The 23471-nt window shown below is 52.6% G+C and overlaps 1 protein-coding gene across 2 annotated transcripts in view; it reads right to left on the bottom strand.

Annotated features, from left to right (window-relative positions):
- The window catches only part of SUPT6H (SPT6 homolog, histone chaperone and transcription elongation factor), a 67865-nt gene that overhangs the window by 8593 nt on the left and 35801 nt on the right, over positions 1-23471 (bottom strand). For both annotated transcript variants that reach the window (XM_039365515.1, XM_039365516.1), the window contains exons 16-32: positions 22738-22892; positions 22448-22643; positions 19953-20092; positions 19752-19869; positions 18466-18542; positions 15450-15585; positions 12919-13056; positions 11697-11864; positions 10324-10451; positions 9009-9216; positions 8781-8928; positions 7634-7776; positions 6282-6422; positions 1577-1772; positions 1234-1472; positions 1018-1131; positions 221-345 (exon numbers count right to left, since the gene is read on the bottom strand). In XM_039365515.1, coding sequence (XP_039221449.1) covers positions 221-345; positions 1018-1131; positions 1234-1472; positions 1577-1772; positions 6282-6422; positions 7634-7776; positions 8781-8928; positions 9009-9216; positions 10324-10451; positions 11697-11864; positions 12919-13056; positions 15450-15585; positions 18466-18542; positions 19752-19869; positions 19953-20092; positions 22448-22643; positions 22738-22892 — 2570 coding nt within the window. The remainder of the gene's footprint in view (positions 1-220; positions 346-1017; positions 1132-1233; positions 1473-1576; positions 1773-6281; positions 6423-7633; positions 7777-8780; positions 8929-9008; positions 9217-10323; positions 10452-11696; positions 11865-12918; positions 13057-15449; positions 15586-18465; positions 18543-19751; positions 19870-19952; positions 20093-22447; positions 22644-22737; positions 22893-23471) is intronic.

Raw genomic sequence — 23471 nt, 5'->3', positions numbered from 1 at the left:
GGCTGCAGACCAGCTCCTGAGAGGGGAGCTCCTCTGCCTGCCATCCCCCCTCCGGCACTTGGGGGGGCCCTGGGGAAGGGGCTTCCCTCAGCCGCAGGACCTCCACTCTGTGTGCGGGAGGCCCCGGGGTCGACCCTGGGGATCCCCCTGAAAAGGCCGCCGGGCCGAGCCAGGGAGCCTGACCGACTGGCGCGGGTCCGGGGAGGGGGTCCAGACCCACCTGGGCGTCCCTCGGGGCTGGTAGCCCAGCAGGAACGTCCCCGGAAGGTCCTTGCAGGCGCAGATGAAGTAGGGGATGAAGGTGGGCTTCTCCTTCTTGGTCTTAATCAGCAGCTCCTCCAGTCTCTGCGGGAGGGGGGAGAGAGAGGGGGAGGGAGGGAGGGAGAGAGGGGGAGAGAGGGAGAGGGAGGGAAAGAGAGAGAGAGTGGGAGAGGGAGGGAGAGAGGGGGAGGGAGGGAGGGAGAAAGAGAGAGGGTCAGGGGGAGGGAGAGAGAGGGAGGGAGGGAAAGAGGGGGAGAGGGAAGGAAAGAGAGAGGGAGAGAGGGAGGGAAAGAGAGAGGGGAGAGGGAGAGGGAGGGAAAGAGAGAGAGAGTGGGAGAGGGAGGGAGAGAGGGGGAGGGAGGGAGGGAGAAAGAGAGAGGGTCAGGGGGAGGGAGAGAGAGGGAGGGAGGGAAAGAGGGGGAGAGGGAAGGAAAGAGAGAGGGAGAGAGGGAGGGAAAGAGAGAGGGGAGAGGGAGAGGGAGGGAAAGGGGGAGAGAAAGAGAGAGGGAGGGAGGGAAAAAGAGGGACAGGGGAGGGAGAGAGAAAGAGGGGGAGAGAGGGAAAGAGAGGGGGAGAAAGAGAGAGGGGGGACAGAAAGAGAAGGAGACAGAGAAGACGGTGATTGGCCCTTGCCCCAAGGGAGGCTCCCCCTCTGTATTTTAACTCTTTTTGAATAAAATAAAACTAGACAAGTCAAGGGGCACTTCCCCGTGAGGAAGAGGAGTCTGCCCCGCCCGTCCCCCTCTCCCCCCTCACCTTCCGATCTCCCCCGTTGCACTCGTGGTAGTATTTGTGGCTGAGCAGATCGCGGGCGAAGGAGGCCATGGGCTGGACGTAGCGGGCCACGATCTCGTCCAGGTCCTCAAACTCCTGGGGGGGGGAAAGAAGCACGGGGGGAGGAGGAAGACAAGACCCCCGACGGGAGGACCCCCTCTCCCCTGCCCCTCCCCCCGCGCGCTCGTCCCCCCTCACCTCGGTGTTGATCCAGAGGGTGGCCCCCAGGCTGAAGGCGTTCTCCTTGCCCTCCTCCCGCACGTCCACGTGCTGGTAGATGTTGTCGCAGACCTTCCAGGTGACCGTCAGGTGGTTCTCCCCTTTGCTGCTGGGCCGAATGACCACGTCGCCCTGGTCCATGGTCTCCATCATCTTCTCGGCCTGCTTGAAGTTGATGTTGTGGAAGGAGGGGTGGGCGATCACCCGCTTGATGTACGCTGGAGGGGGGGAGAGGCAAGGCGGCCGTGGGCATCGGCTCTCCGGCGGGAGCTCCGGCTGCCCTCGCCCCGTCCCCAGGTGGGGGGGCCTGCGCTCCACTCACTGGTCCGCTGCTGCTTCCTCTTCAGCTCTTCCTCCTGCTTGTGGTCAGCGGCCTCGGCCGCAAAGTCGTAGTGGGCGTCCTTGGGCAGCTTCCACTCGTTGCTCCGGTCCATCAGGTCCGAGGTTCTGCAGGTCAGGTCAGCACTGAACTTCTCAATGTCGATCTTCATGATCCTGCAATGGACGGTCATCCCCACCTGCCGAGGGAGGGAGGGAGGAAAGGAAGGAAAAGAGAGAGGGAGGGAAGGAAGGAAAGCAAAGAGGGAGGGAAGAAAGTGAGGGAAGGAAGGGAGGGAAGGAAAGAAAAGAGCGAGGGAGGGGTAAGGGAAGAGAGGAAGGGAAGAAAGGAAAGAAGAGGGAGGGTGGGAGGGAAGGGAAGAAAGAGAGGGAGGGAAGAAAGGAAAGCAAAGAGGGAGGGAAGGAAGAAAGTGAGGGAAGGGAGGGAGGGAAGAAAGGAAAGAAAAGAGGGAGGGAAGAAAGGGATGGAAGAAGGAAGGAAGAAAGGGAGGGAAGGAAAAGAGGGAAGGAAGGAAAGAAAAGAGGGAGGGTGGGAGGGAAGGGAAGGAAAAAAGGAAAGGGAAGGATGGAAGGAAAGAAAACGGAGGGAGGGAAGAAAGGGAGGGAAGAAGGAAGGAAGAAAGGGAGGGAGAGAAGGAAAAGAGGGAGGGAAGGAAGGAAAGAAAAGAGGGAGGGAAGAAAGGGAGAGAAGAAGGAAAGAAAAGAGCGAGGGAGGGGTGGGGGAAGAGAGGAAGGGAAGAAAGGAAAGAAAAGAGGGAGGGAGGGAAGGAAGGAAGAAAGGGAGGGAAGGAAAAGTGAGGGAAGGGAGGGAAGTAAGGAAAGAAAAGAGTGAGGGAAGGAAGGGAGGGAGGGAAGGAAAAGAGAGAGGGAGGGAAGAAAGGAAAGGGAAGGAAGGAAGGAAAGAAAAGAGGGAGAGAGGGAAGGAAGGGAGGGAAGGAAAAGAGGGAGGGATGGAAGGAAGGAAGGGAAGGAAAAGAAAGGAGGGAAGGAGGAAGGGAATTAATTCATTCAAGATGGACACAGGGGTTTCACTGGACAGGCAGAGGTGAGAGCCCAGCACTGCGGACGCTTGAGTGGAGAAGGTATGTGTGACTGGCTTCACCACCAGTGGTGCTTGTCCATCAGAAGTGGGGGGGGCACAAAGGGTCTTCTGGGGTCACCAACTCTCTCCCCTTCTAGGGGATGGCCTGGTACATCTAAAACACTCAGGGAAAAGGGGATCACTTCAAACTCATCAAGGAGAGAAGCAACCTAGAACTAAGGAGAAACTTCCTGACAGTGAGAACAATTAATCAGTGGAACAGCTTGCCTCCAGAAGCAGTAAATGCTCCAACACTGGAAGTTTTTAAGAAGAGACTGGACAGCCATTTGTCCGAAATGGTGTAGGGTTTCCTGCCCGAGCAGGGGGTTGGACTAGATGACCTCCAAGGTCCCTTCCAACTTTACTACTATTACTATTACTTCACAGCACTTCAAAGCCCTCTCTAACCAGTTTACGGAGTCAGCCTACTGCGCCCCCCCCAACTCTCTGGGTCCTCATTTTACCGGCCTCGGAAGGACAGAAGGACGAGTCAACCTGGAGCCGGTCAGAATCGAACTGCCAAATTGCAGCCAGCCGAAGTAGCCTGCAGTGCTGCGCTCTGACCACCGGGGAACCCCAGCTCAGGGGTTCAGGTCTGCCCTGGAGGGGTCTCGGTGTGGGGAGCAGAGCCCTTCTCATCCCGCTGGATGCATTAGGGCAGGGGGTCTTCCAACGTGGCCCTTTGATGACTGGTGGACGTCAACGGCTTCAAATGCCTGGCTGAGGAATTCTGGGAGTTGAAGTCCACCAGTCATCAAAGGGCCACGCTGGGAGACCCCCTGCTTTAGTAGCTCTGATGGTTTCAGCCAAGCCCCCCTCTGGAGGGTCTGCCAGGGGTGGGTCTCAAAGGCACCTTCCTGTGGGGTGCCCCAAAGGTGCTTTTTCCAAAAGGCAACTGGACTTCCTTAGTTTTTCCTTCGAAAACCTTTTACTTCTCCTCCACGAAGCTTCCTCAGTTGCCCTTTGGGAAAACCGCGACCGGATGATGGAGAATCCCCACGGATGTTCTCTTGAGGTTTCCCCCCTCGAGTGGATGGGGAAGACGGGGCTATGGGGGCCACAAGCCTCACCTCTGTCGTAATGCGTACACCAAGCTGCTGCGTGCAGGACATTATTCGGGGTTTTGGGGGTGCAGGGCCCAGAATATGCCACAGCGATGCCCAAGCGATGTGCCTCAATGCCAGATAACTGGCAGAGGTGGAAGAAGAGAAACAGCCTAGGTCTTAATCAGTGGAGCAGAAGGTGCCTCCATACAGCATGCCTTCTTTCTTTTGTGTTTGGTTTTTGGACACAAGAAATATAAAAATGCTGGGGTGGTTTATAGAAAAGAAACGTTTTCTCTCTTTTGTCTTTTCCTTCTGCTCTTATTTTTTTTAAGATATGAGAAATGTAAAAATGGGATGGCTTGTATGAGAAAAAAGACTTAAATACTGAAGGGTAACTAATTTTGAGAACATCTTAAGCCAGTGGTTCTCAATATTTTTAATGCCGCGACCCCCAACCGGTCATAAGTCGAGGACTACTCAACCGGTCGTAAGTCGAGGACTATTCAACTGGTGCAGCACCGTTGGCAGAACGGGACTTTTGGCGGGCTCAGCAGGGCAGAGACAGCCTGGGCAATTCCTACTGGTTTTTGAAAGCCAATAGAATTAGAGTCTATTCAAGAGAGTCTATTCTATTGGCTTTCAAAAGCCAATAGAATAAAAGGGAGTAGCACAGTTAAGGAAAAGGGGGGAAAAAATGGCGGACTGCGTTGTTTGGCGACCCCCCTGAAATGGTCGTTCGACCCCAAATGGGGTCCCGACCCACAGGTGGAGAACCACTGTCTTAAGCAGTAAGAATGTTTTGAATATTGTGCGGAAAACAAATTTAAATAAGAATGTAAACAGGATTTATTTATTTAGCCAATCTCATGGTACACACGTACTTTGACAATAAAGGTTGATTTGATTTGATTTGATGAGGCAATCAAGATGATCAATGAAAAGAAGCTTTATATTGATGTGGTTATTATTGGCAGAAACATGAGAAAATTTTTTACATTTATTTAAATAAGAACTGTATTAATTTAAAGTTGGCGAAAGAGAATATTATTGGAAGAGGAAATCAAGTAAAGCTACCATAGAGACTATAGAATTATAGAAATTAATTGTTACCGTTTTTTAAACACTAACCCAGACAACACGGTGTTTACCAAATATTAAGGCGTACGTTAAAAATCAATAAAACGAATTTTTTTTAAAAAGGAAGAAGTTGCCTCCAGAAGTTGTGGCTGCTCCATCCCTGGAGGCTTTTAAGAAGAGACAGGGCAGCCATTTGTCTGAAATGGGTTAGGGTCTCCCGCTTGGGCAGGGGCTGGACTAGAAGACCTCTGAGGTCCCTTCCCACTTTCGTTATTCTGTAAAGTCCGAATGGCTTCTGCCTCAGAAGCCGACAAAATCCAAAACTACGCTCATTTTAGGTTTTGAAGGGGTTCAGCACCCCAAGAGGGAGCAAGGACTTTGGGCCCCCCGGGGCAGGCCACCGTGGCTCTTTTATGATTGGCGGACGTCAACTCCCAGAATTCCTGAGCCAGCCATGCTGAGGGGAAAGGGAGAGGTTTCTATGCTGAGCCACGCTGGGTCAGGAATTCTGGGAGTTGAAGTCCACCAGTCATGAAGGGGCCATAGTTCCCCAATGCTGGCTGAGGGATTCTGGAAGTTGAAGTCCACCCATCTCTGAGTGGCCAAGATTTGAGAAATACAGGCCTATGCCAGGAGTAGGCCACCTTGGCTCTTTTATGACTGGTGGACTTCAACTCCCAGAATTCCTGAGCCAGCCATGCTGAGGGGAAAGGGAGAGGTTTCCAAGCTGAGCTATGCTGGCTGAGGAATTCTGGGAGTTGAAGTCCACCAGTCATGAAGGGGCTACAGTTCCCCCATGCTGGCTCAGGAATTCTGGGAGTTGAAGTCCACCAGTCATGAAGGGGCTACAGTTCCCCCATGCTGGCTCAGGAATTCTGGGAGTTGAAGTCCACGAGTCATGAAGGGGGCAAGGTTGCCTACCCCTGTCCTGGGGTCTCGGCTCCTGCTGAAGCAGTTGGGCAGAAGCCAAGCTGGAGCAGCTATGCCCAACACAGCCTGGGCACCAGTGGTGGGGGCCTTTGAAAGGGATCTCTGGCCTTGCAGCGTTTGAGGCTGGCAATTCCCCCTCTCCCCCCCTCCCACCCCCCCCAAGGCTCCAATCCCCAGCCAAGAAGCTGCACAAACACCCAGCTCTTTGCCTGGGAAAAGGGGACCCCCCTCCCAGCAAAGGGCTGGCTGTTTCCCTTTCCATCCGCCACGCTGGAGATCCGCTCCCAGCCAGAAAAACAAGCCTTTGAAACAAACGGGCGGTCACTGCCCCAGTAATTGCTTTGGCCACATTCCCACCGTCCGGCCAAAGTCCAGAGTGGAAGCATGCTGGGAAGAAGGGACAGGTGTGGTCGGTCAAAAAAATGCCAGCTCCGTGCAGGGTGGGAATATCTGGCGCCAATCCGGTGCACTGCAGGGGCTGAGAAAGGCCCCAGGCATCCCGGACGGCCATTGATCAAGCCGCCTGGGCTGACCCCCCCCCCACAATAACCTACCTTGACTCTTTCCTCCGGCCGTTTGACCGCTTTGTCGCTGAGGAATTTGGTGGGGACGAAGCCGGTGACCCCGTTGTCCAGACGGGTTTTCACCCCAATGGCCTGACCGGGGCAGGAGCCGCTATCGAAATGGTTCCAAACCTGGAGAGAGGGCAGATGTGGCGTTAGCCTGGCCGCTTAGCTGAGCGCACAAGTCCTTGTGTGACCTACACAGCAGGGTGGGGAGGGGGGCCCATCCCAACAGGCAAAAGATGCCGAGACTCTGGAAAGAGGGCAGAGGAGGCCAGCAGGATGAGAAAGGGGCCTGGAGGATAAAACACACAAAGGACGGTGGCAGGAAATGGGTAGGTCTAGTCCAGCTGTTCTCAACCTGTGGGTCGGGACCCCATTTGGGGTCGAACGACCATTTCACGGGGGTTGCCAAACAATGCAGTCCGCCATTTTTTCCCCCCTTTTCCTTAGCTGTGCTCCTCCCTTTTATTCTATTGGCTTTTGAAAGCCAATAGAAGAGATTCTCTTGAATAGAGTCTAATTCTATTGGCTTTCCAAAGCCAATAGGAATTGCCCAGGCTGTCTCTGCCCTGCTGAGCCCGCCAAAAGTCCCATTCTGCCAACGGTGCTGCACCAGTTGAGTAGTCCTCGACTTACGACTGGTTGAGTAGTCCTCGACTTACGACCGGTTGGGGGGGGTTGTGGCATTAAAAAGGTTGAGAACCACTGGTCTAGTCTAATGAAAAGGAAGTAGGGCGGGGGGCACACGATAGCGGTGTTCCGATATTTGAGGGGCTGCCCCAAAGACGAGGGGGTCCGATTATTATGCAAAAAGCACCAGAAGCAACGGATGGACACTTGTCAAAGAGAGTAGCAACCTGGAATTCAGGAGGGATTTCCTAACAGTGAGAACAATTAACTAGTGGAACAGCTGGCCACCAGATGTTGTGGCTGCTCCATCCCTGGAGGTTTTCAAGAAGAGATTGGACAGCCAATCTGGAATGGCTTAGGGCAGGGGTCTTCCAACGTGGCCCTTTGATGACTTGTGGACTTCAACTCCCAGAATTCCTCAGCCAGGCACGCGTGCCTGGCTGAGGAATTCTGGGAGTTGAAGTCCACAAGTCATCAAAGGGCCACGTTGGAAGACCCCTGGTTTAGGGCCTTCTGCCTGAGCAGGGGGTTGGACTAGAAGACCTCCAGGCTCTCTTTTCCAACTCTTGTTATTCCGAATAGGTGTGATGGGGCTCATGAGAGCTTCAGAAGCTTTTGAGCGACAAAGGACAGCCGCACCAATACACAAAAACACACACCCAGCTGCAAATAGTGTGGGTACAGGGCTGGAGAGCAGCCCTTGGGGTTACCTCGCTCAGCTCCGGGAAGTTATCCTGCTGGCAGAAGGGGCACTGCCAGAGGCCCGTCTCGTCGTTCCGGATAGCCTGGTCGTAGCTTTCTCCTTGCGGCCGACGATGGGCGATTCCCGTCACGTTGCAGATGATCAGTTTACCTGCGGACAGGGGAAGCCGGATCTTTAAGGGGGTGGGAGGGGGGGCTCAACTCAGACAAGCAAGAGGGTTGCACAAAATCGATCTCAGAGCAACGGGGAGCCGGTGAGGCCCTGTCTTCTGCTGGAGCTGGGAGTGAGACAGATAAACCAAACAAATCAGGATCTCGTTTTGGGAAGAGATGCCCAGCGGAGGGCCGCCAATGGCAGGCGTGTTCGGAGACAGACCATTCACATAACCATCCTGTACAGGTATAGTATGGGGGGGGGGGTACCTTGCTCAATAGTAGTAACTATGAGAGGGATCTTGGAGTCCTAGTGGACCATCCCTTAAATAGGAGCCAGCCGTGTGCTGCAGCTGCCAAAAAAAGCCAACACAATGCTGGGCTGCATTGACAGAGGGATAGAATCAAGATCATGTGAAGTGTTAATAGCACTTTACAAGGCCTTGGTAAGGCCACCCTTGGAATACTGCATCCAGTTTTGGTCACTACGAACCGGTCGCCAGGCATCTGAATTTTAATCACGTGACCACAGTCGTAAGTGTGAGAAACAGCCATAAGTCGCTACCGACTTAAAGGGAGACCCCAATTTAGCTGATCAAAAGCTTAAAAAAAGAAAAGAATCTTAAAAAAGATTCCCTGAGTGACAGGTTGCTAATATCCTGAGAATAGAGTAGAACATAGAAAAGAGGAATAACTTATTGTCCTTATTTTCAATGCCATCAGAAGTTTGAGCGGTCACTAAATGGAGTTGAGGGCTACATTCTGGATCGCTGGTCATACCTGTGCCTTACCACCATGATCATCTGAAGATCTCCAGCAGCGTTCCTCAACCTGGTGGCTTGAAGATGGGTGGACTTCAATTCCCAGAATTCCCCAGCCAGCATCGCTGGCTGGGGAATTCTGGGAGTTGAAGTCCACCCATCTTCAAGCCACCAGGTTGAGGAACCTGATGCGAGGTTCCCCCACTAGCCTTTGAGTGGGGTAAGAGTAGGATGCCCCTACCGATGTAAAAGGTCTCCGGGGTCTCCTTGGTCAACATGTTGAAGACCTCCTCGGAGTTGGGTGAGCGATACGGGCTGCGCAAGTCCTTGTAGCGGCAACTCAGCTCCGCTCGGATGTCGTACAGGGTGATGTGTTTGTCGCCGTAGCCCTGCAAAGAAACCGGGGCCGTGAATATGTCTGGTGGGGACCCAGAAAGACCCTCCTCTTGGGGTGGGGGGTTACGCTGACCTGCCTCTCCAGCTCTTCCGCGAAGGCATCCAGGTCCAGATCCTTCAGACGCTCCGGGTTTTCCAGGATCTCCTCCAGGGCCCCGGCGGGGTTGGCGTCTTCGGCCGACTCGTCGTATTCCAGAGCATCCACGGCCATCTTCCGCGCCCATTCGTAGGTCTCCGGGTGGACCCTGGAGCCGTCGAGCACCTCGATGTAGGAATCCGTGCTAGGAAGACAAGGGGAGATTTATTTTATTTCGTGTGGCGGGACAGAATGCAGCACCGGTGCATACAATGCAGAAAAACAGCATATAAAAGGAGTTATGAAAATAACAACGCAACAGTACGATGAATTCTTTTAAGAAAGGCAAAGCACGAATGTCGAATAAAATGACGAATGGAATTAAATTATGGATATGAGCATTACTGGAGTGGCTAAGCCCATGGCTGGTATCTAGAGCAGGGGTAGGCAACCTTGGCTCTTTTATGACTGCTGGACTTCAACTCCCAGAATTCCTGAGCCAGCCATGCTGAGGGGAAAGGGAGAGGTTTCCAAGCTGAGCCATGCTGGCTGAGGAATTCTGGGAGTTGAAGTCCACCAGTCATAAAAGGGCCATAGTTCCCTCATGCTGGCTCAGGAATTCTGGGAGTTGAAGTCCATGAGTCATGAAGGGGGCCATGGTTCCCCCATGCTCGCTGAGGAATTCTGGGAGTTGAAGTCCACCAGTCATGAAGGGGGTCACAGTTCCCCCACGCTGGCTGAGGAATTCTGGGAGTTGAAGTCCACCAGTCATAAAAGGGCCATAGTTCCCTCATGCTGGCTCAGGAATTCTGGGAGTTGAAGTCCATGAGTCATGAAGGGGGCCATAGTTCCCCAACGCTCGCTGAGGAATTCTGGGACTTGAAGTCCAGCAGTCATAAAAGAGCCAAGGTTGCCCACCCGTTCTATTCTACAGCTGTATTATTAACTTAACAACTGCGATTCAGTCAACAACGGTGTTAAGAAAGGTCGTAAAAATGGGACAGAACTCACAGTGGCTTAGCCCCAGAAATGTTGGGCTCAATTTCGGCCATAAGTCAAGGACCAGCTGTATTTTAAGGGTTGGCGTTGCTTGTATTTGTGGTGTGGTGCCTGCGGCTAAAAGGGCAGCAGGCAAATTTACATAACTTGGGACCAAGTGGGAGACACTGGGCAGAGAGAGAGAGAGTCGCCCCAAGAGCATTTGTGGGGGGCGCCCTGTGGGACTCTGCAGCAACAGCCACACCCAGCCCAGGACTTGCCAGCAGGGGAATTCTGGGAGCTGACGTCCATCCACCTTCAAGCCAGCACCCACCTGTCTCCCAGCGAGGCCGTGTCGATCTTGATGAAGCCGGCGCAGTTGATAAAGACTTTGGGGCCCATGTGGCACATGGTGACCAGCTGAGTCCGGTTCTCCAGCCGGGTGTTGTTCTGCTTCAGGATCTGAAAGAGGAGGCGGGGTGGGAGGGGCGGGGGGGGGTCGCTCAGTGGCCTGGGAGGAGCAGGAGAAGGGTCTGGGGGAGGCAGAAGTCCTCCCAAGCCCCCTGGGACTCCCACCCGGCCTTTGCCCCCCAGGCTCTCGACTCTTTTCCAGCAGAGATACCGGAGGTCTACAGGTTTACAACCACTCATTTAGTGACTGCTCACAAGTTACAACGGCCCCGAAAAAGGGGACTTGCGACCAATCCTGGCACTGTCGCTTCCTCACAGTCACCGGATCAAAATTTGGGCGTCTGGCAACTTTCCTGCGTTGCACTAACTCAGTGGTTCTCAACCTGTGGGTCGGGACCCCATTTGGGGTTGAACGACCATTTCCCGGGGGTCGCCAAACAACACAGTCCGCCATTCCCCCCCCCCTTTTCCTTAGCTGTGCTACTCCCTTTTATTCTATTGGCTTTTGAAAGCCAATAGAATAGACTCTCTTGAATAGAGTCTAATTCTATTGGCTTTCAAAAGCCAATAGGAATCGTCCAGGCTGTCTCTGCCCTGCTGAGCCCGCCAAAAGTCCCATTCTGCAAACGGTGCTGCACCAGTTGAGTAGTCCTCGACTTACGACCGGTTGAGTAGTCCTCAACTTACGGCCGGTTGGGGGGTTGCATTAAAAAGGTTGAGAACCACTGCACTAACTGAACGCTGCGGTGATTTACTGAACAACGGAACGGCTGTAAAATGGAGCAAAACCCAGTCGCTGTTTCGGTTAGCCATGGACATTCGTGGTTCAATTCTTGCCTCTGCTGTTAAGCGAATCGCTGCAGTGATTCAAGTCAGGGGTATAGTTGTTAAGTGAATCCAGCTTCCCCCCCCCCATTGACTTGGCTTGTCAGAAAGTCGCAAGGCATTGAGACCGTCATAAACACGAGGTCTGAGTTTTGACCACGTGATGCTGCAACGGCCCTGTGAAAAATGGTCAGAAGCCATTTGCTCCAGTGGTGGCGCTGTAACTTGGAACGGTCACTAAACAAACTGTCGTTAAGTCGTTAAGAAGAGACTGGGCAGCCATTTGTCCAAAATAGTATAGGGTTTCCTGCCTGAGCAGGGGGTTGGACTAGATGACCTCCAAGGACCCTTCCAACTTTATTATTATTACTGCTGTTATTATTATTATAAATCAAGGACCCCCTGCAAAAGGGGGAACCTCCCCTGCCTGCAGCCCCCCACCCGTCCTTGGGCCCCCCGCCCTCCCCCTACCTTCAGCAGGTGGGCGCCCTTCCGGGGCCCCAGGCCGCAGACGTACTGCAGGAGGGCCTGGCTGTGGGGGTGGGCGATGGCCCGGTTGACGTCCACGCCCACCTCATTCACCCGGTTGATGAACTCGCAGTAGAGGGCGTTCAGCAGCTGCTCCTTCTCCACGTGGTCCTGGGAGGGGGCAAGAGGGGGGAGAAGGTCGGCCCTCCTACCGTGGGGCCAAGCCTCGGAAGACAGGTGGGGGCCGAGTCCAACCAAAGGGAGTGGGATTGACCGGAGAGCTTGGAGAGGCTTTATGTTTAAGGGTGGGTGGGTCGGAGGTCAGATGCCACCCCCCATACCTTCTGGACTGCAGGTCTTTCTATTCTCAGGCAGCCTGGCTGAGCCCACCCAGAGCAGCCCACCCCATCCATCTTTTAGACCAGTGTTTCTCAACCTTGACAATTTTAAGGCATGTGGACTTCAACTCCCAGGATTCCACAGCCAGCATTGCTGGCTGTGGAATCCTGGGAGTTGAAGTCCACATGCCTTAAAATTGTCAAGGTTGAGAAACACTGTTTTAGAGAGAGGGAAGTTAGCCAAAGTCTGCCTACAGGACTTCAACTCCCAGAATTCCTGAGTCACCAGGGGTAGGCAACCTCGGCTCTTTTACGACTCATGGACTTCAACTCCCAGAGTCAGCTATGCTAACTCAGGAATTCTGGGAGTTGAAGTCCATGAGTCATAAAAGAGCTGAGGTTGCCTACTCTTGCCTGCGGCTCTGGGAGGGATGATGTTTCCCACCCACCCACTCTGTTCCCAATCCTTTTTTCCCCCCTGATCGGTCTCGGACCCTCCCGGACCCTCAGAGCCCCCCCCCATTTAAGGCCCAAAAGCCACTTTGGCCTAGTGGACAAGACGCCAGGCTGAAGGCGAAGACTTTGCGTCTCCCCTGAACCACGTAAGCCAGCTTGGCGAGTTCTAGTCCCGCCCGGTTTGGCTGGGTGCTCTTGGGCCCATCCCCAGGAGACGGTGACTTCTAGTCCTACCTTAGGCACCAAAGCTTGTTGGGTAACTTTGAGCTCCCCACCCCACAGGGTTGTTGTTGTGGGTAAAAGAGAAGGAGGGAGGCGCAAAGGATACGTTCACCCCCTTGAGTTGTTTGTAAAGCTAACAAAGGAAGGGCACAATTAAATAAACCACCCAATTTGCCATCTTCCAGCACAAAGCCCCCCTTTGGCGTCACCTGCATAGGGTGCAGCTTCAGGCAGAGGATGTCCTCGTCCTGGCTGCAGACTTGGGCAAACTCCACCAGCGGGTCCTGGATGCGTCGCGCGAGGGAGACGGCTTGGCGCAGGACCGGCGGGTAGTCCCGGAATTCGGCCTGTGAGAAGAGCCAACCGGCATGTAATAATAATAAACGGAAAAAGTTGTCGAGAATGAGAGGGTGAAGATCTTGTAGGACTTTCGAATACAGACAGATCGCCATTTGGAACGCAACACGCCGGATATCGCAGTTGTAGAGAACCGAAGCATACAGCTGATTGATATCGCTGTAACTAGGAGATGCCAGAGTCGGAGAAAAAGAACTGGAGAAAATGACCAAATATCGCGACCTGGCTATCGAAACTGCGCGATTATGGATGAAACGTGTTAACAGTAACACCCATGGTCCTCGGGGCACTGGGAACTATGTCCAAAAACTTTGCAAAATACATCAAAAAATTGCAGCTTCCTGCAATAACTCCAGCAACGTTACAAAAAAACTGCGCTACTCGGAACATCTTATATTTTAAGGAGGTGCCTCGTTCACACCTAGGATGCCGGCAGCAACCCATGTTAACCATCAGCACCAGCCAACTTGAATGTTCAGTTGACTGAGGTTCATGTCTAATGAATAAAAGATAATAATAATAAAAAGATGGAAGGGACCTTGGAGGTCATCTAGTCCAACCCCCTGCTCAGACAGGAAACCCTATTCCATTTTGGACAAATGGCTGTCCAGTCTCTCCTTAAAACTCCCGAATGATGGAGCACCCACACTGATTAATTGTTCTCACTGTTAGGAAGTTTCTCCTTAATTCCAGGTTGCTTCTCTCCTTAATTAGTTTCCATCTGCTGTTTCTGCCCTCAAGTGCTTTGGAGAATAGTTTGACCCCTCTTCTTTGGGGCAGCCCCACAAGGATATTGGGATACTGCTATCATGTCACCCCCCCCCCCCCACAGTCCTTCTTTTCTCTAGACTGGCCATACCCAAATCCTGCAACTGTTCTTCATATGTTGGAGCATGCACCGCTTCTGGAGGCGGGTGGTTCTACTGGTTAATTTATTTATTTATTTATGAGACTTATATACCGCTTTAAGTGCGAGCACTCTCTAAGCAGTATACACCAGTAAGCAATGTATATATATATATATTTACATTGCCTCCAACTATCTGGGTCCTCATTTTACCTACCCCGGAAGGATGGAAAGCTGAGTCAACCATGAGCCGGTGAGATTTGAACCGCTGACCTGCTGAACACAGTCAGCTAAAGTGTTCTAACTGTTGGTTCTGGTTCATGGGAACCCCCTTCTCTGTCCCTCCTCGTATTTTCTACACCCTTGCACCAGGCCCACAGATTGTTTCCCCCCCCCCAGATCTTCTTTGAACCCATCCCCTCTCTGACTTTCGGGATCTGATTAACTCTCCCCAGCCACCACTCCTGGGCCTCTCCTTCCGCCTTCTCCCTCCCTTGCGTTGCGTTGTGATGTAACCCTGATTTATTTTCCGGGGCAAGAATTTCCGTTGCTAAGCAAGACAGTTGTTAAGTGAGCTTTGCTCCATTTTATCACCCTTCTTGCCACAGTTGTAGAGTGAAACCCTGCAGTCAAAAAGGCCAACCCAGTGCTGGGCTGCATTAACAAAGGGACAGAATCAAGATCACGGGAAGCCTTAATACCACTTTACAAGGCCTTGGTAAGGCCACACTTGGAATACGGCATCCAGTGTTTGTCACCACGATGTAAAAAAGATGCTGAGACTCTAGAAAGAGTGCAGAGGAGCAACAGAGATGATTAGAGGACTGGAGGCTAAAGCATATAAGGAACGGTTGCTGGAATTGGGTATGTCCAGTTTAATGAAGAGAAGAACAAGGGGGGACATGATAGCAGTCTTCCACTATTTGAGGGGCTGCCCCAAAGAAGAGGGAGTCAAGCTATTCTCCAAAGCGCCTGAAGGCAGGACAAGAAGCAACAGATGGAAACTCATCAAGGAGAGAAGCAACCTGGAACTAAGGAGAAACTTCCTGATAGTTAGAACAACTAATCAGTGGAACACCCCGCCTCCAGAAGTTGTGAGTTTTATGAGTTGTGAGTTTTTAAGAAGAGACTGGACAGCCATTTGTCTGAAATGGTACAGTGTTTCCTCCCTGAGCAGGGTTGGACTAATGACCTCCAAGGTCCCTTCCAACTCTATTATTATTGATCATTGCACAGTCAGCAAGATGTATTTTATTATTGTTGTTATTATTATTATTAATCATCGCACAGTCAGCCAGATGTTCAGACTGGATTTGGCATTTTTGTCTACCAACAAGTCCTTACCAAAGATCTGGGATGATGATGATGATGATTATCATCTGTTTAACTATTTCAATCTTGTGGTTTATATTTTGAATTTTAAAGCCGTATAGTGTGCCTTATTTTAATGCTGATGCTCCCGAGATGAATAAACAAAGAAAACAAAAGGAGCAAGAAGCCCCCCCCCGCACCCTGAAGCCCCTGCCCCAGGGTTACCTCCGATTTCTTGCTGTTCATGTAAAGGGTGGCCAGTTCGTTGTCCACCAGCTCCACGCCGATGGATGAGAGCTGCTGGCCCTGTTCTAGTTCGTGGACAATCCGCTTCACGTCTTCCACCAGCATCTGCGCATCCCTGGGGGAAATGGGTGGGGAGGGGAAGAGCTGAGGACCCCCTCTAGGCAGAGGCTCCATCATCAGGCAGCCCAGCCTGGTCCTCTTTGGGGTGCAGATTCCCCTTTCTTGGGGGGGGGGTGTGAAACAAGGAGTCAAGAATTCGTTGTCAAAGAAAGCGGGAACCCAACTGGTTTTATCCTGTCAGTTTGCCTTTTAGGGAACTGCTTAGAATTGTTGCGCTAACCCTTAGGCCCTCAGGGATAGGCAACCTTGGCTCTTTTATGACTGGTGGACTTCAACTCCCAGAATTCCTGAGCCAGCATGGGGGAACTATGGCCCCTTCATGACTGGTGGACTTCAACTCCCAGAATTCCTGAGCCAGCCTGGCTCAGCTTGGAAACCTCTCCTTTCCCTCAGCATGGCTGGCTCAGGAATTCTGGGAGTTGAAGTCCACCAGTCATAAAAGAGCCAAGGTGGCCTACCCCTGGCGTAGGACTGTATTTCTCAATCTTGGCCACTCAGAGATGGGTGGACTTCAAACTCCCAGAATTCCTGAGCCAGCATGGGTGAACTATGGCCCCCTTCATGACTGGTGGACTTCAACTCCCAGAATTCCTCAGCCAGCCATGCTGAGGAGAAAGGGAGAGGTTTCCAAGCTGAGCCACGCTGGCTCAGGAATTCTGGGAGTTGAAGTCCACCAGTCATGAATGGGCCATAGTTCCCCCATGCTGGCTCAGGAATTCTGGGAGTTGAAGTCCACCAGTCATGAAGGGGCCATAGTTCCCCCATGCTGGCTGAGGAATTCTGGGAGTTGAAGTCCACCTATCTCCGAGTGGCCAAGGTTGAGAAATACAGGCCTAAGCCAGGGGTGGGGAACCTTGGCTCTTTTATGACTGGTGGACTTCAACTCCCAGAATTCCTGAGCCAGCCCTGCTGAGGGGAAAGGGAGAGGTTTCCAAGCTGAGCCATGCTGGCTCAGGAATTCTGGGAGTTGAAGTCCACCAGTCATAAAAGAGCCGAGGTTGCCGACCCCTGCCTTAGGCAATCAAATGCTCACACAGTGGTCCTCGACGTACAACCACAATTTAAGTGAGATGTTTGTGAAGTGACCTTTGGCCCATTTTATGACCTTTCTGGCCACAGAGGTTCAGTGAGTCACTGCAGTTGTTAAGTTAGTGACGCGGTTGTTAAGTGAAACCAGCTTTCACCCTTGACTTTGCTTGTCGGAAGGTTGCAAAAGGGGATCGCGTGACCCCGGGACGCGGCGACCGTCATAAATATGAATCAGTTGCCACGTGTCCCGGTTTTGCTCGTGTGACCGTAGGGATCTGCGATGGTGGTGTGAAAAATGGTCCTGAGTCCCTTTTTCCTCAGGCCGTTATAACTTTGAATGGTCGCTAAATGGACTGTTGAAAGTTGAGGACTGCCTGTATATTAAAATGGCTGTCTGGAGACTGACAAGACCCTGTGCAGAAAGAAAAAGCAACACTTAAAAAATAAATACAAGCTGTCCTTGACTTACGACCTCATAAGTCCTGAAGGTGGTTAAAAAAGGGGTCAGGCTTTGGGCTTGGCACAACCATCTTAAAACTCTCTCCTCTGTGACTAGGGGAGGCGGCCGTAAATGCGGCTGTGTTGCCCAGGGTCCACGCTTCAGTCACATGACTGTGGTGTGTGTTTGTGGGTGTGAGAAGAAGAGGAGGGGTGGAAGGGAGGGAGAGGGAGAGTGAGAGGGAGGGAGAGAGAGAGGGAGGGAGAAAGGGAGAGAAAGAAAGGGAGGGAGGTAGAAAGGGATAGAAAGAGAGGGGGAGGGAGGGAAAGAAAGAAAGGGAGGGAGGGAAAAAGAGAGGGAGGAAGAGAAGGAGAAAGGGAGGGAGGGGGACAGGGAGAGAAAGAAAGGGAGGGGGAAAGGGATAGAGGGGGAGGGAGGGAGAAAAAGAGAGGGGGGAGGGAGGGAGGGAGGAAGAAAGGGAGGGAAAGAGAGAGGGAGGGAGAAAGAGAGGGAGACAGGGAGAGAAAGAAGGCGGGAGAAAAGGATAGAGGGGGAGGGAGGGAGAGAAAGAGAGGGGGGAGGGAGGGAGAAAGGGAGGGAGGGAAAGAGAGAGGGGGAGGGAGGGAAAGGGAGGGGGGAGGGAGGGAGAAAGGGAGGGTGAGAAAGAGAGGGAGGGAGAGAGGCGGAGGGAGGGGGAGAGAGGGAGGGAAAGAGAGAGGGGGAGGGAGAGGGAGAGAAAGAGAGGGGGGGAGAAAGAGAGGGAGAGAGAAAAAGAGAGAGGCAGGGGGAGAGGGAGAGAGGGAGGGAAAGGGGAAAGGGAGGGAGGGAGAGAGGGAGAGAGAAAAAGAGAGAGTGGGAGGGGGGAGAAAGATGATTTAAACTCTGAATCTGGGTCATAAGGAGCACCAAGTTAGGTCCATCATAAGCAACTTGTCACTAAGGCCCCGGCCGCAAGTGGAGGACTTCCTGTTTCACTCCTCCCTAAATTATCCAAAGACAAGGGATGGCAAATTCTTTAAAAATACCCCAAAACCTGACATCTACCCAGGTGAAGCATATAAAGGGGGGGGGGAATCAAGCAGGCGACCCGTGGGCTGGATTTGTCGCCCTCAGGCCTGCCCCACCGCAGCCCCTCAAAGGCAGAAAATGCCATGCTACACATGAGGCGTCACGTGACACCATCGAGTTTGACTCCCGTGGTACCAATGATGAACGAAGGGGGGGGGCTCTGGCTGTCAGCCCCTCCTGGAAGGCAGCCAGCTCGGGGGGGGGAAAGGGGGTCTCCGCGGACCTTCCCGAAAAGCGGGCAGGGCAAAGGGTCTCCCGGAGTGGAAGGAGAGGGGGGTGTCTTCTGGAAGAGTCCAAAGAGAGGGATTTGAACTCGGGGCGTGGCTGGGAGGGGCTCACCTGTTTTCTCCCCCAATGATGACCACGTGGGGTTTCTTCCCGAGAAGGAACTTCTTCAGGGTCTCAGTATCCTGAGCCTACATCGGAGAAAAGGGGAGGAAAAAACAAAACAAACCAGGTTACGGTCAAAGGGGAGAGGAGCCCTCCCCCAGGTCTTGTCACTCTCCCCACGCTGGACATTTGGTGGGGAAAAAAAGGAAGTTCAGCTGAACAGAGACCCACAAAGGAGCCCAAACTTTCAGTTGCTCAGCGAGGGAGTCAAGTCACTTTCGCTCCATTTTATGACCATTTCTGCCCCGGCCATTAACCAAATCACTGCAGTGGTTCACGTTAGTACCACGGTTAAGTGAACGTGGCTTCCCCTTTCGAGTTGGCTTGCCAGACGGTCGCACAAGGGGACCTTGGGACCATCGTAAGTATGAGTCAGTTTCCGAGGGTCCGAAATTTGTTCCCTCGACCCTGGGGAGGCTGCAACGGTCATTAAGCATGCAAAACGGTCGTAAAGTGCTGTTGTAACTGGACACGGCCGCTAAACCAATGGCTGTTAAGTGGAGGATTCTCTGTAAAACAGGGGTCTTCAAACTTGGCCCTTTTATTCTGGGAGCTGAAGTCCACCAGTCATAAAAGGGCCACGTTTGAAGACCCCTGCTGTAAAAGGCTGGTTCTTGTCCTTCCTTTCTGTTGTGCTAAGTGTGCAAATGTTCCCCGTGGGGTTCACACCAGGAAGAGCAGCTGATAAACCCTGAGGGAGGCCCAGGGAGCGACAACTGAATGTCTGGTTTAGTTAGTGGGCGCAATACTGTGTTGCCAGGATGGGCATTTTCTGGGTGCTGGCAGGTTATAATCGGTCGCGAGGCGCTGGCATCAGACGTGACTGCGGCGTTTCTCAAGCGTGGCGACTTTAAGGTGGGTGGACCTCAACTCCCAGAATTCCCCAGTCAGCACACTGAGTTGAAGTCCATTCATCTTAAATCATACTGGCTAGGGAATTCTGGGAGCGGAAGCCCACCCCTCTTAAAGCAGGCTGGCTGGGGAATTCTGGGAGCTGGTCCACCTCTCTTAAGGCATGCTGGGTGGGGAATTCTGGGAGCTGAAGCCCACTCCTCTTTAAGCATGGCTGGGTGGGGAATTCTGGGAATAGAAGCCCACCCTTCTTAAAGTGGCCAGGTCTGGACCCCCCTGTTCTAAAACGAAGCCCCCGACCGGACCCAAGCAGCCCCACTCCCTTCCTGGGGGTACCCGGCGAGGGTGGTCCTGCGCGTCAGCCGAGCCCCTCCCCAGCTCACCTTCTTCTCCCTCTCTTCCTCCCGCCAGGCGTTCCTCCGCTTGGTGAAATGGGGCAGGCGCAGGAAATCCGTGACTTCTCCTTCCCCATTGAGCAGGGCGCAAAAGACCGGGTGGTTCCTGCAAGAGGGGCAGCCGGCTCAGCCTGGGGCAGGCCGGAGGGGGTAACACCGAACCCGGGTCTCCATCCCTCCCCACAATACCTGGCCGAGGAGAAGGCGATGCCCAGCACCCGGATGCCCTTCCCTTGGCTCTCGTCCAGGAAGTCCTCCTCCTCCTCCACTTGCTGGTCTGGGCGATAGGAGGCCACCTTCAGCCAGTTGTACAGCTTCCGGCTACAGGCCTGACCAGGGAAATAGGGTGGGGGGTGAGTGAGGGGACTGTATTTAACCATTTTTTAAAAAATAAAGTCCTTGACCACAACCAAGCCCCACATTTTTAAGCGAGAGAGAGGTTACATGGGTTTCGGTCCGTTTTATGACCTTTCTCGCCACGGTTGTTAAGTGAATCGCTGCGGTGGTTAATTGAATCACACGGCCGTTAAGCGAATCTGGATTCCCCACTGATTGATGCTTGTCGGGAGGTCACCAAAAGGGGTCACCAGACTCCGGATGCTGCGACCGCTGTATAGACCCATCTGGCCAGCAGGCTCAATGGGGGAAGCCGGATTCCTGAACCGCCGTGCTCCTAACTTAACCGCTGCAGGGATTCGCTTACGGATAATAATAATAGTAGTAGTAGTAGTAGTAGTAGTAATAGTAGTAGTAGTAGTAATAATAATAATAATAATAATAATAATAATAATAATAATAATAAAGTTGGAAGGGACCTTGGAGATCACCTAGTCCAACCCCATGCTCAGGCAAGAAACCCTATACCATTTCAGACAAATGGCTGTCCAGTCTCTTCTTCAAAACTTCCAGTGTTGGAGCATTCACCGCTTCTGGAGGCAGGTGGTTCCACTGGTTAATTGTTCTCACTGTCAGGAAGTTTCTCCTTAGTTCCAGGTTGCTTCTCTCCTTGATTAGTTTCCACCCATTGCTTCTTGTCCTGCCTTCAGGGCTTTGGAAAATAGCTTGACTCCCTCTTCTTTGGGGCAGCCCCTGAGATACTGGAAGGCTGCTATCATGTCCCCCCTCGTCCTTCTCTTCATTAAACTAGACATACCCAATTCCAGCAACCGTTCCTTATATGTTTTAGCCTCCAGTCCCCTAATCATCTTTGTTGCTCTTCTCTGTACTCTTTCTAGAGTCTCAACATCTTTTTTACATCGTGGTGACCAAAACTGGATGCAGTATTCCAAGTGTGGCCTTACCAAGGCATTGTAAAGTGGTATTAATACTTCACGTGATCTTGATTCTATCCCTCTGTTAATGCAGCCTAGCACTGTGTTGGCCTTTTTGGCAGCTGCAGCACACGGCCGGCTCCTATTTAAGGGATGGTCCACTAGGACTCCAGGATCCCTCTCCCAGTTGCTACTATTGAGCAAGGTACCCCCTCTACTATACTTGTGCCGAGGAAGGTCGTAAAATGGGGCAAAAGTCACTTAACAAATGTCTCGCCCAGCGACAGAAATTTTGAGTTGAATTGCTGAGATAATCAGCTTGCATGAAATGCACAGGCGCAGGTTGACGTACGGCCACATTTTAGGCCAGCGCTTCCATCGCAAAGTGAGGGAGTTTTGTCCCATTTTGTAATCTTTCTTGACACTGTTCTTACACGGGTTGCTGTGATTGTTAAGCAGATCTAGATCCCCCACTGATTTGTGCTTGTCAGGAGGTCCCCAAAAGATGACCACGTGACCCTGGGACGCGCTAGCCATCGTAAATAGAAGTGAGCTGCCAAGGGTCCAAATTCTGATCATGGGGAGGCTGCAGTGGGAAGTGTGAAAAATGGTCATTGGTCTTCCCAGTGCCGTTGTGACTTTGAATGGTCACTAAGTTAAACCACCGTAAAAGAAACCAGCATGGCTGCACAAAGAGCTCTCTGATAAATTGAAAGATAAAAAGGACAAGTATAGAAAGTGGAAAAAGGGACACATAACTAAAGCAGAATATCAGCAAATAGCCCAAGCCTGCAAAGACGAAGTGAGGAAAGCTAAGGCTCATAATGAACTAAGTCAAAAAGTCAAAAACAACAAGAAAAGCTTCTTTCAACATGTAAAAAACAAGAAAAAAGTGAAGGAAACGATTGGTCCATTAGTGGGTGAAAGTGGCAAGAAGGTGACAAGCAACAGGGAGAAAGCAGAACTATTTAACTCTTTTTTTGCATCTGTCTTTACACAAAGGGAAAAATACAGACCAACCTATCAAAAACAGTGCCATAAAAAACAGAATAGAAACACAAATTATGATAGGCAAGAAAATGGTAAGTGAGCCCCTGTCCGGCCTAGACGAGTTCAAATCGCCAGGACCAGATGGATTACACCCCAAGGTTCTCAAGGAACTGGCAGAAGTGATCTCAGAACCACTGAACTATATTTTTCAAAGATCTTTCAAAGATTATTATTATTATTAAGGAGAAGAGACTGGACAGCCATTTGTCCGAAATGGTATAGGGTTTCCTGCCTGAGCAGGGGGTTGGACTCGATGACCTCCAAGGTCCCTTCCAACTTTATTATTATAAGGACCCCCAGTGTCCACTGCATCCCACCCAGGCCAAGCCAAGCGCCCCCCCGCCCCCCAGGCCCTGCCCCCACCTTCATGACGCACTCCTTGGCCTCCAGCAGCAGCCTGTTCATCAGCTCCTTGGCCATCTGCGGGTAGAGGAAGTGGCGCAGAGCCCGCTCGATGGCCAGGGTGCGCTGGCGGTTCCACTCCTGCACCTGGTGGCTGAACTCGTCGCGGTAGTAGAAGGCCTTGATCTCCTCGAAGTAGGTCTGGTCACTGCCGTAGCTGGAAGGGAGGAGGCGGGCAGGGTCAGACCGAAGGAGGGGCAGGCATGGTGGAGGCAGCAGGAGGAGGAGGGCGACACGGCCGGAGGACTCACCCCTCCACGCCCTTCATGTCCACGGAGATGTCGATGGTCAGCAGGTTCTCCTCTTTGGCCAGGAAGATCTTCAGGAACTGCTCGTCTCGCAGCTCCTTGACCGGCTTGTTCTTCAGGTACTTGAAGGAGTAGGCGTAATGGGCCTCGTCCACGTCCTGCAGAGAGGGGAGGGAAAGGGCTTGCAGCTGTCTCCCAGGCCTGGGCACCGGTGGAGCTCTATAACCCCCCCAACAGCCATGGGTCCCAGAGGTAGGAGGGCCCCCAAAGCACCTCCAAGCCAGCAACAAGAGCCCTGGTCAGGGGCAGCCACCAAACAGGCCACGGGCTTCGTCATTCCGGTAACACAGTGGTTCTCAACCTTTCTAATGCCGCGACCCCATAATACAGTTCCCCATGTTGTGGTGACCCCCAACCACTTATACATCACCGGGTGCTAGGGGCGTGGCCAAAGGGGGAAAAAATGGCGGACAGCCTTGTTTGGCGACCCCCGTGAAATGGTCATTCGACCCCAAATGGGGTCCCGACCCACTGGTTGAGAACCACTGCGGTAACGGCTCGTATATAATTTAGATAAAAGGAAGCATCCCTGCTTTGGACAGGAAGGCAGTGTAGAGAGTGGTGAGGACAGCAGAAAAGACGATGGGCGGTTCGCTCCCTTCCATCCAGGACGTGGCATCTAAGCGTGGCTTGAGCGGGGCCCGCAGGTTTGTCTGGGGCGCTACACACCCTCTTCA

The sequence above is a fragment of the Crotalus tigris genome, unplaced genomic scaffold (assembly GCF_016545835.1).
Source record: "Crotalus tigris isolate CLP2741 ecotype Arizona unplaced genomic scaffold, ASM1654583v1 scf7180000020104.566533, whole genome shotgun sequence".
NCBI lineage: Eukaryota > Metazoa > Chordata > Lepidosauria > Squamata > Viperidae > Crotalus > Crotalus tigris.
This window is presented reverse-complemented; position numbering and strand designations above follow the sequence as displayed.